The sequence below is a fragment of the Rhinoraja longicauda genome, chromosome 13, assembly GCF_053455715.1.
Source record: "Rhinoraja longicauda isolate Sanriku21f chromosome 13, sRhiLon1.1, whole genome shotgun sequence".
Classification (NCBI taxonomy): Eukaryota; Metazoa; Chordata; class Chondrichthyes; order Rajiformes; family Arhynchobatidae; genus Rhinoraja; species Rhinoraja longicauda.
Window position 1 is genome coordinate 3,038,566 of NC_135965.1, and position 12,491 is coordinate 3,051,056.

At 38.1% G+C, this 12,491-nt stretch overlaps 1 protein-coding gene across 5 annotated transcripts in view; it reads right to left on the reverse strand.

Moving 5' to 3' along the window:
* Nucleotides 1-3,975: 3,975 nt before the first annotated feature.
* Nucleotides 3,976-12,491, reverse strand: part of atp11b (ATPase phospholipid transporting 11B) — a 148,825-nt gene continuing 140,309 nt past the window's right edge. For 3 of the 5 annotated variants that reach the window (XM_078410212.1, XM_078410211.1, XM_078410207.1), the window contains 2 exons: nucleotides 10,185-10,318; nucleotides 3,976-6,878 (listed from right to left, as the gene is read on the reverse strand). In XM_078410212.1, coding sequence (XP_078266338.1) covers nucleotides 6,785-6,878; nucleotides 10,185-10,318 — 228 coding nt within the window. In that variant the 3' untranslated portion in view covers nucleotides 3,976-6,784. Of the gene's footprint in view, nucleotides 6,879-10,155; nucleotides 10,319-12,491 lie in introns of those variants that run through there. The other 2 variants (XM_078410209.1, XM_078410210.1) reach the window with 2 other exon arrangements.

Here is a 12,491-nt window from a genome sequence, read left to right on the forward strand (position 1 = left end):
TGCTGGTGGCTTTTCTGAGGCATCGTGTGTTGTAGATGCCCTCCATGTTTGTTCCTCTAATTCCCGTTGACTATGTGTGGCGTATAGTACACTCCCAACAAAGCGATCATCTTTATTTTTCTCAGCTCCACCAACATCGTCTCACTGGGCGATCTTTAACTAATGTCATCTTGGACTATAATAATAATACATTTTTATTTGCCATATGTAGGTTGGCACAGGATCAACGATACAATGAAATGTATTTGACGACAACGGGTCACCTCAGCAGTAATATTCCAAGGATAAATAAGATTAAAAATGACATTAGTAAGGTAAAAAGACAATATTAAAAATAATGAACATATATGATGTGAAATGTGTTTATGAGTTCAGAAGCCTGATGGTAGAAACTGCTCTTAAGTCTGGTGGTACGCGCAGCCATACTCCTGTATCGTCTGCCTGACAGTAACAAGAACATCCTGCGTGCTGGGTGGCTGTGGTCCTTGATGATGCTGCGTGCCTTCCGCAGGCACCGCCGGTAGAACATGGCCGGGAGACAGTTGCCAGTGATGTGCTGTACCGTCTTCACCACTCTGTAGTGATTTGTGGGCAGAACAGTTCCCGTACCAAACTGTAATGCAGTCCGTCTTAATTAGTGCCATTTGCCTTAATCAGACAGGTTTCTCCCACTCCTTTTACCCAGCTTTCTGCTGACTGGACAGCACGCAACAAAAGCTTTTCATTGTACGTTGGTATACGTGACAATAAACTAAACTGCTCCGCTTTACCTTTCTAGCATCTGTAACCTGGAACATTAAGCTGCCAGTGATGTCCCTCCGTTAAGACAGGTTTCAGTAATGGTTATTATGTCCCAGACACACGACCTCGCCAGGCCTTGAGTTAATCTGTCAAGCCTCCTTCAGTGAAATAAGTGGAGTGTAATGTAGCTGTCTCCTCACTCCCTGCTCTGCTCCTACCTGTCCTGTCCACTGTGTCATTGACTTCCGTGTCGAGCCCTACCCTTCCCCCTCCCTCTCTACTGCACTCCACCCTCCCTCTCTACTGCACTCCACCCTCCCTCTCTACTGCACTCCACCCTCCCTCTCTACTGCACTCCACCCTCCCTCTCTACTGCACTCCACCCTCCCTCTCTACTGCACTCCACCCTCCCTCTCTACTGCACTCCACCCTCCCTCTCTACTGCACTCCACCCTCTCTCTACTGCACTCCACCCTCTCTCTACTGCACTCCACCCTCCCTCTACTGCACTCCCCCTCCCTCTCTACTGCACTCCACCCTCCCTCTCTACTGCACTCCCCCTCCCTCTCTACTGCACTCCCCCTCCCTCTCTACTGCACTCCACCCTCCCTCTACTGCACTCCCCCTCCCTCTCTACTGCACTCCACCCTCCCTCTCTACTGCACTCCCCCTCCCTCTCTACTGCACTCCACCCTCCCTCTCTACTGCACTCCCCCTCCCTCTCTACTGCACTCCACCCTCCCTCTCTACTGCACTCCACCCTCCCTCTCTACTGCACTCCACCCTCCCTCTCTACTGCACTCCCCCTCCCTCTCAACTGCATTGGATGCAATCTCAGCCAGTCTAAACCCTCCCAAATAGCATTAGCAAACCCAAGTCTGAGATTTGATTAAACTTTGCTTTTATTCCCGTCTGAATATATTTTAAGCAACATTTTCTGAAGTTCCTTGTGAGCTTCACATTCCAATGAAATAAATCAACACTGTGTGGAATATTCTAAAGTGACATTTGTCTCAGTCAAAGATGTTTTCAAGCTGTGCTCTTGAAATTGATCATTTCATCAATGGACTTAAAGGTGTGTCACCTTCTCTAAATGACGCATTTAAACTGAAGTTCACTGTGTCCATTCACTTCCATGTAAGTGACACAAAGAGCAAGAATGTTCTCGTTTGCCTTGCAAACACCATCAGAATTTGATTAATAAGTAATCTATCTCCTCGGTTTATTATTTCAAACTGAGCTTAAATACCATAAATATGCATATTTATTGGCTTTGGTCAGACTTTGATACCCCATTTTAATTTTCCTCACTTTCAGTGAAAATCCAGTTTCAAGAGTTGAAATATTGTTAACACTTAACAGCTTAACTGCATTGGCTTTAACTCGGTTGTATCAATTAAACCATTTCGATTATACTTTTAAGATTTGACATTTTCAATTTATTACAGAAATTCCCAATTAATTTTGCTTTCCCCAGAAATATACTCTTAAATTACTTGTACAAGTGCTTTATTCACAAAATGCTGGAGTAACTCAGCAGGTCAGGCAGCATCTCCTGAGATGCTGCCTGACCTGCTGAGTTACTCCAGCATTTTGTGAATAAATACCTTTGATTTGTACCAGCATCTGCAGTTATTTTCTTACACTTACTGTACAAGTGCTTTAGATTATTTAATCTTAAAGAGAATCTCAGGAAGTTGCAGGGAATGGAGGTCGGAGAGATTGGATTGAGTCTCACTGGAATGTGAGGTGGAAGGATATGATCTAGTAGCACTTGATAAAGTGAAGTGGTGCATAGTTAGTGTCCAGAGAAATTTAAGGGAGACCAGAGGGGTATTTTGCATACAGAGGGTGGTGGTTATATGGATCGAGTTGCCAGGGGAGGTGATTGAAACAGTTATAATTATTGTAGCAAGCTGGATTTTCAGTCAAAATGAGGAAAATTAAAATGGGGTATCAATGTCAGACCAAGGGCAATAAATGTGCATACTCAGCATGTTAATCAGTTTGAAATAATGAACAGAGAGATAAATGACTAATTAATCAAATTCTGATGGTGTTTTCAAGATTATTATTATTATAAACGAGAACATTCGTGCTCCTTACATCGTGTTTTCGTGTCACCTACAGCTTGAAAACATTTTAAAGACAAATACGGATGGATAAAGGCATCGAGAGATTCACACCTGTTGCAAGCACATGGGATGAGCAGAGATGGGCATCACTATCAGCATGGATGAGGTGGATTAAAACGGCCCACTTCTGGTTCAGTTCAGTTGCAGTTTTGTTTTTATTGTCACGTGTACCGAGGTACAGTGAAAAGCTTGTGTTGTGTGCTAGCCATGATTCCATGTTATCTTCTCCTAGCTCACAATGATCTGCTCCACATTTCCCTTGATCTCCACCCTTTGATATCTCGTTCTCATACGTCTGAAGAAGGGTCTTGACCCGAAACGTCACCCATTCCTTCTCTCCAGAGATGCTGCCTGTCCCGCTGAATTACTCCAGCACTTTGTGTCCATCCCAAGTATTTTATGTCAATTTGATGGTTCTTTGGAGCAGAGTGTGAGGAATCTGTGGTGCGACCATCATTGAGTAATATTTTGCACCACTAGATGGCATCGTGGGCTGGTTGTTCTTGCCACTGCCAATGTCTTCCGGCAGAAAGCTATTAAATTGCAAAATACTCTACACACACTTAAAGCACACCAGAAGGCATTCCATAGTTAGGAGCACCTGATGTATGACCTACTGTACATAAGTGTGAGCTACCATCGCATTAAATTCAAAAGCTTTACATATTTGTTCCTCTGAATGGCAGGATTAGTTTCTCTCTCCAATTTTAAGAGTGTCCGAACTGACTAAATAGCTGTGCATGTTCGTATTCTGGAACCAAAATCATTCACTAATGGGCAATGAGACTTTTTTGTCCTTTCTTATTTTCTTGTGTGATTTTAATGTCATTCATTACAACACCAAGGGGGTATGATTATCGTAGAGCGATTGTTGTGTATTTTCTAGCTTATGTTCAAAATTGACTATGTCTGTAAAAACAGAAACCGCTCGTTAACAAGGTTAAATAATTGTTTAGAAGAATGGAATACCAAAGAGGAAAACAGTTTGGTTTATTCTGTAACAACTTAAATATTGACCTTGTTTGCATGTTCAAATCTTTCTCGAACAACAATAAGGAAAAACACAATTTAAACTTTATTTTTTACTTTATTGGTAAATACGAACGTAAATGTTGTAGACAAAGTTTCACCAATGTAGAATAACTTGAGACAAATCAAAGAACAATTATAATTTTAAAAATATAACGTGAACCCACAAAATATTGACAACTAGTGCCCAAGATCCACATTTTTCAGGTTTTTATTGCTACTAAAGTGAACTGTACCAAAAGGATCTGCACCACACATTTATTAACCAAAATAATCACTTGTCACAAACAGGGGGCTTTGAGGTCCTACACCTGCCTAAAGCTGTATCGTTGTTTGCCAACATGGCAAAAGACTTCCTTCAAGTCAAGCTCCAGTATTTTCATTACCATTATACAAAAGAACAAGGTAGACTTTGAAAAAGGTCAGGGTGCAGATTTAGAAAAGGCTTTTACATTTTAATAAGCACAATTTTCTCTTCCTTAAATCCAATTTAGAAGGCATGATGTTAGTTCAGTTTTACTCAATCCAAATCTCAACCCAGATTAAAAAGCATTTTAGAAATATTCCATATTCTGGCATAAAAACAGCTTCAATATTGGCCATAGTTGCTGCACCAAGCAAGGCCAGCAACAGATCCAATTCTGACCAGTTTTGTGGAATTACAACTTTTCCTTTTACTGCACTAGGTGAGCATCTATGATTTTGAACTCCAGACGTGAAAGGATAAAGAAATTTACTATATTATGTTTCCAGTCTTTATATTTTCTTAACAGTGACATTCGTAAGATGATCATTATTTTTTTAAAGCACCACCTGTTACTTTAAATAGGAGTTTGACTATTTATATCGGTTTTTTCACAAATCTGTGTCCGAACTGAGTAAATAGCTGTTTATTCTTGCATTCTAAAACCCAAAACATCCACTAATAGATAACAAGACTTTTTCCCCAATTCTCAGTGAGATACTTTAAGCCATTTATAGACACAAAATGCTGGAGTAACTCAGCGGGACAGGCAGCATCTCTGGAGAGAAGGAATGGGTGACGTTTCGTTTCAGACCGATCTGAAGAAGGGTCTTGACCTGAAACGTCACCCATTTGTTCTCTCCAGAGATGCTGCCTGTCCCGCTGAGTTACTCCAGCTTTTTGTGTCTAACTTTGGTTTAAACCAGCATCTGCAGTTCTTTACACACTTTAAACCATTTAACCGATTAAATGTATTTTGCATTGTTTTATACTGTAATCATATTTATTAATGGGAAAATCAATTCCTGTGGAAGTATAAACAGTCTGGCAAATATCGGTAGCATCACAGTAATGGAAACTAAGGACTGAGGTGTGAATAATGAAAGTTAAATGCAATAGTATGTTAAATTATATGTAACAGTTGATTATCCGTTACTGTTAAATTACAGATTTTTTATTGACTTCATTATAACTGGTTGAAAAACAGCAACCATTTGAAATAAATAACTGGGAAATGCAATCACAAAGTAACGTTTGAAGCTCAGCAGGGAAAGTCTAAACCAAATGAAAATATCGCGTCATTTTGATTATTCATTACTTTGGGAAACAAAACTTAATGACGCGCTGCGACAATAGGCCAGTAGGGTTTTGCCTTTCATAATTCAGTTTTGTAATATGAAAAATGCTTTCCACAAATGCTGATAAACATCGGAAACAAATGAACTTGGCAATTGCCAGCTTGAGACATGCAATTACACTTTATCACATTACAGTTTGGCAATATTAACTTGTTGATAATACAAGTAATGAAATTTTATATAAAATCACTGAAACCAATGTGGTGTAAAAGTTGAATTGATGTTTATAGATTACTTAAATATGGGTTATTTATCTGGATTTTTTAAACACGCTAATATATAAAAGTACAGAACGTGTTTCAAAGCCTAAAATAATGCCTCCCAAAACTCCTTAAGATACACGCCTTGACCTCAATAACTTACAGCAACATTAAAAATAATCCAAGTAGCCCCCTTGATCTTTTGATCAGCCCCTCTGCCTTTTATCATAACCAAACATCCTGCAGTGAGAAGCTGCTAAGTTCTTGAAGCCCAGGCGAACTCCACGTCTACATTCCCCAGGCTGAGTTTTCATTCATTCATTTAAACTGCTTGCTGAATTGCAAGGCCCCAGCCACCATCTTCAGGTCCAGTTTTCTCAAATATCAACTTTAGATCAAAAGGGACAACAAGTGTGCATCAAACAAAAAAATGTTGATCAACATTAAAATATATATTCTGCAAGACCTTGCCTATTCCTTCACTGTACTACTGTTAACTCCAAACCACTTCCACTCATGGGTTTATCATTCAGTTAATTACCAACTGCAGTGACCAAAGGGGAGAACAATTAGAATGGAAATGATGCTTCCAGATTCTGAGGTTTATAAGAATATAAGTTGCATGAAAGTCCATTTCCAAAAAATTACCTGTTTGACTAAATAGCCACCTTATAATGTAAAAAAACCCATTTATGTGGAATGTGTCCAAAAGGGATTGTACCATTTTACCAAAAGGGATTGAAAGTTGTTATCCCACTCCATCTGAGAAAGCAAAAATAGAAAAATATAGCTCCAGAAATAGATCATTTTGTAAAAAGAGGAAAATATGGAAAGTCACAACTATTTACAAATAAATTACAATCTTAATTGTCAGTACTGACCGTGCTTCTTCTAAAATGCAGTACCTTATTTGGGCGAGAGTAGGGCATACATGCAAACAAATATATAAATGTAAAGTGGCTAAGGGCAGTTATTTACATATATATTTTCATTCTCCCCTTGACTTAGAGGTAAATAGCAAACTCAAAAACAAACAGCCTAAAAAGACGTAGCATCCACCATGTCTTTCCTCAATCATTAAATCCTTGGTGCGTGTGATGGGTCATCCATTGATGAGAGTGTCAAAATGGCTCTGTCATTTGTGCAGCTAGGGTCCGAGTCACTCCCAAATCTAAAAAAAACAAAACAACTTTTGACGTCTTGACATCTAGAGGGTGCACTTAATTATGTAGATTCATACTTGGCTCATAGTCTAATTGGACAAAACTTTAAAAATATATCCTTAATTTCTGCATCTTAAAGTATCCAAAAAAACTAGCATTAATCAGCCATGAAACCATTAAACACTCATTACATAAAATCTTAATTATAAACATGCTTAAAATATAAAGGCTGTTCAAAGCTTTAATAATATTTAATTCTTGAACCATAACATATTTCTTTCTACATCTCTGGACTAAAACAGACGCAGCCACATCTCCCTGGCCTGCGATTGCTGTGCATATAGGTCTCGCAACTCCTGTACTTATCTAGTCTGGATGAGGAAAGCCTATACTCCTGGCCAAAGCATCCTTGACATCAGAGGATATATCTGAAAGGCATCAGGATCCTTTGCAGTAATAATGAGGGAATGTTCCTCCTCCCTCTATGTTTGTTGTCAAATCTATATTGCCAAATCCTAAAGATTTTGACAACTGGCAATACCCCACTCCCACCTGACTTTAAACATTCAGGAACTGTTTAAGTGCATCAGGCATTTTAAAAAAAACCAACCAAATATTTAAATAGTTTACTTAAAAACATGTAGCTATTGTAAAATATTTATAAAGTAACCTGCCTTCCCCTTTGCCTCAAATTCATAGCTCCATGATGCCCCGTGAAATTAATTATAGTGAGAGACCGTTCCTGTTGGTATTGATACTTATGCAATGATACTCCATTAAACAATGTAACATACAGCCTTTAACATTTTTAGCTTGCAGCATCAAAATAAACGTAACTATTGAAAACTTACTGATAATTCTGTGGGAAAATTAACACAAAACTGAAGCAGTTTTAAAGTACAGAAATCTACATTTCATCATATCAGCTAACCTTTTTTCTTAAAATGGAGTAATCTCACCGAAGGCCGAAAGATCCAGAAACAATCAAGGTTGAAAGGAGAAGAGAAAACGAGACATGTTAATGATGCTAAGGGTGGGAGTGAAAACCTGCAGGTAGCAGGGAAATCAAGAGAGATAAAGTTGTCCATAGATTTGAGTGTGAGACAGCTTGTTAGCAACAGGACATTGCAAAGACTTGATTTAAACACATCAAGAGAGTGTGCAGCAGACCCAAGCTGTAGAATCACAATAAATGTCCCATCATTGACATAGAATATCAAAAGAACAAAGAGTAAGTAAAGATCATTTGGCTTAAATTGCCCATATTTTCCATAGAGCCAGAATTTTAATGCAGTCATGATCTTATAGATGGAGGAGCAGACACAAGAGCCTATTCCGTATCTATGTCTTGCATGTTCTTATGTTCTGTGCTATATTTTACTATACTTATTCCATCTGAACATACTGTTATGTATAACGTCTCCTGCATTTAAAGACAATAAACCATTCTCCAGAATATTTAAAACTAATAACCATGCTTTTAATTAATAAACAGTTTTTGTAACAGAACAGTCCAGTTCTGATGAAAAGACAAACTGTAACATTAACTTCATTTCTCTATCTTGTGCAGTGACTACAACTGCCAATTCTGTTTCTCTTGCTGCAGATATGCCCTAATCTGCTGAGCAATTCTGTTTCAACTCCAGAACATTTATCTTTTGTTTTGTCAACCTCAGTTTGATGCATGCACCCAAGGAAGTAACATTTCTTGGCTCAGCGGCAGCACTTAGTAATGTTAAAATGCAAGCTGAACTCATAATCTAGGCCAGACAAGGCTAGGATTATATGAAAGGCCTTCTTGCAGTTGTGGCATGGAAAATAGTCAATTTTGTATCTTTAAAAAAAAATCTCCTTACACTTTTGATAAGAAAGGGAAATTTATCCTTCAAAGAGTAATGAGACTGTTGGGTTAAATTGACTGCTGCCTTTTCTACAATACACTTTGAAAATGAGGCAGGGTTTTATAAAAATGTCAATCTTATTTTCTCCTTTAATCAATTTAGTCTGCATTCAAATCAATTACCTCAAATTCCAAATTGTGTTTTGAAAATCCAATCACCAAACTAAAAATAAAATAATTCGTAAAATTAAAAATCAAAATTTGTTTTATAGGTTCCTGAATTGAGAACACAATCAAAACACTGAAAAAGGATAAAATAAGTTTTTTTTTGCTAATTGTGGTCTCTAAATATTGAGATATTACAATATTGATCATGAAGAAAAAAAAATAAAACATTTGCTTGACTCTTTTATAAAATAAATTCCTTTCAAAAATATGTAACAAATTTTACATCTATAAAATTTGCTTTTGGAACACAAACTACTTAAAAAAAAAAAAAGCAATGCACATGGAGTACAAGGACAGTTTTGGCAAATGACAAAAGTTTTAAAATCCACGAGAAAAATAATTTGAACAAAGGGAATCAATGTTGACTTGCTGATTAAGTAGGTAACAATATCGGGGGTTCGCAATCACAGTGACAATCAAACTGGCAATTTTAGTACCAGAAGATATATCACAATTAAACTTTGGCTCTGTCATAAGCATAACAATATTCCTTTTAATTCAAGGACCGGCCAAATTTACTTCAAATTAAGATTTTGTCTGGCTCATGTATCACCCACTCTATCCTCTGCTCTCCATCCTCCAAAGTTTATTTTGCAGTTATTTTGGAAACATGGTAGAGTGATAATCATCTCTCAATACTTGGTTGAGAAATTTAGAAGCCTCTCCATTGGAGTTGTATGTTCTGTCACAAATAACTCAGGAACAGTGGAAGAGTGAACAAACACACAGACACAGATAAATTCTTAAAAGTTCGTCATAGAATGATAGGGTTCAGGGGGGTTTAAAAAGAAGATAGGTATTCTTGGGCAATACCCACAAGGTCTTTGTCTGTTAACAACTATTCGTTAGCAGAAGAAAGCAATCTCCACAAATTCCACAATCCTGCAAAGAATACGGAGTTTGAAGAGCTCCCAGGAATTTAACACAAAATACCATTACTAACCATATTGCAAAGCAGGTAAAGAATGTACGAAAATTCCAACTTCTTACATTCAACAAAAAGACAATATAAAGTACTATATCAAAGTATGAAACCATTTTCTCTTACTGCTGAGACCAAGGTCCCAGTGCAGAACTCAACTGCAAATCTACTGTTTGCTTAAAGCTCTTAAAAAAAATGTTAAAACTGGTACAACCTGTTAAGGACCACACCTAACGGCCACTCTGCACGTCAACAGCAGCAGGCTCATGTTCTAGTTTGTAAGAAAAATGCTTACGGCAGAGTCTATTAAGAGAAATTCCACACCTGTTGACTCGCAACAAATTGCATCTTCCCATTATTTGTTCTAGTACTCTTCTAAAAGGTGAACATCCTGTTTCTCTGCTTGAGTAACAGCAAATCGATTCCAAACAGGTGACGCCAGTGGTGGTCTCCAAGAACTGCAAACAAATGAAGCAAACAAAAAAATATTTGCTAGTCGTGTCCTGATACATACCATATTAATAAATGTAACCTACATCCTATTCCATTGACATTGTTCTCTATTTGTTGTGTTATATATTTGAATTTGACCATTGAAATTATACTATTTAAATTAACATGTAATTATATGGCAGAGGGTTGTGGTGGAAGGTAGATATTCTGGCTGGAGGTCTGTGACCAGTGGAGTTCCGCAGGGATCTGTGCTGGGACCATGGCTTGTGATCAGCCATGATCACAATGAATGGTGGTGCTGGCTCGAAGGGCCGAATGGCCTCCTCCTGCACCTATTTTCTATGTTTCTATGGGACATCTGCTATTTGTGATACATATAAATAACCTGGACGTAAATGTAGATGGGTTGGTGAATAGGTTTGCTGATAACACCAAACTTAGAGGAGTTGTGGACAGGGAGGAAGGCTGTCAGAAGATACAGCGGAATATAGATCAGCTGTAGAAATGGTAGATGGTGTTTAACATGAGCAAGTATGAAATGTTGCACTTTGGGAGGTTGAATGTAAGGGGAAATTATACAGTTAATAGCAAAACCCTTAAGAGCATTGATGTGCAGAGGGATCTTGGAGTCCAAGTTCATAGCTCACTGAAGGTGGCAGCATAAGTAGATAGGGTGGTAGAGAAGGTGTATGGTACACTTGCCTTCATTGCTAGAGGCATGTGTATGAGTCAGGAAGTCATGATTCAGCTCTGTAGGACTTTGGTTAGGTGGCATTTGGACTATTGCGTGCAGGTCTGGTCACCCCATTACAGGAGAGATGTGGAGGCTTTGGAGAGGCTGCAGAGGTAGTTTACCAGAATGCTTGTTGGATAAGAGGGTATCAACTATAAGGAGGTTGGAAAGACTTGGAAATACGTTTTTCTCTGGAACATCAGAAGTTGAGGGGAAACTTGACAGAATTATACACAATTATGAGAGGCATAGATAGGGTAGACAGTCAGAATCTTTTTTCCGTGGGTGGAAATGTCCAGAGGGCATAGCTATAAGGTGAGAGGAGAAAAGCTTAATGGTGATTTGTGGGGTAGGTTTTTTTTACACAGAGTAGTGGGGGCCTGGAACTCATTTCCAGGGGTGGTGGTGGAGACAGATACGAGTGGTGTTTAAGAGACTGTTATAAAGTCACGTGGAAGTGCAGCGAATTGAGGGATATGGATCATTTACAGGCAGATTAGATCAGTTGGCATCATGTTCGGCACAAACATGGTGGGCTAAAAGGCCCGTTCCTGTGCACTACCGTTTTATGTTCTATGAAAATTTGATAGCACTGGAAAATATTGAAAACAGCTTTTTAAATCTCTCATTCAACCTCTGATATACATTGTGTCTTGGCAAATTTAATCCTAAAATGGGTTCCATCATGAGGCAAATTATCGTCACGAGTGAAGACAAACCAACAAAAGGACTTTGTGTCTCATTCTGCATATCTATTTTACATGTAAACCAATTTACAGAAGGCATTAGGAAGAATTCAATAACAATGAAGGTTAGTTGGATAAATGTGAAAATGTTATAAACAACTTCCTTTCAATACATGCAACATGCCCAACTTTATTTGCTGAATTCATCAATACTATGCACACGATATGAAACAAACACGTACTTGACCCGAAACGTCACCATTCCTTGTCTCCAGAGATGCTGCCTGTCCCGCTGAGTTACTCCAGCATTTTTTAATTTATTTTTAAAAAAAATTTATTTAAATTTTAACAAAGCACATACATGTTACAACTCATAGTACCCAATGATACCTACATTATACAATGATACCTACATTATAAATTCGATTATACAAGTATTGTTCTGTATTATCTCCCCACCCACAACCCCCCTCCCCACCACCCCCCAGTTAGAAAAAGAAAAAGAGGAAAAAGAGGAAGAAGCAAGAAAGAAAGAAAGAAAGAAAGAAGGAAACCTGGAGTCAAGAAGGAAACACTTCCGGCTAATTTCTTATTAAATTCTTATTAAGGGTATCAAAACAATCTTGAATTTAAATATTTCCAATTCTTAGTCCTAGTTTTAAAATGAATGGGTTTTCAAAAAGAAATCATATCTATTTCTCAGATTATAAGTAGCTTTTTCTAATGGGATACAACTACGCATTTCTGCATACCATCTTT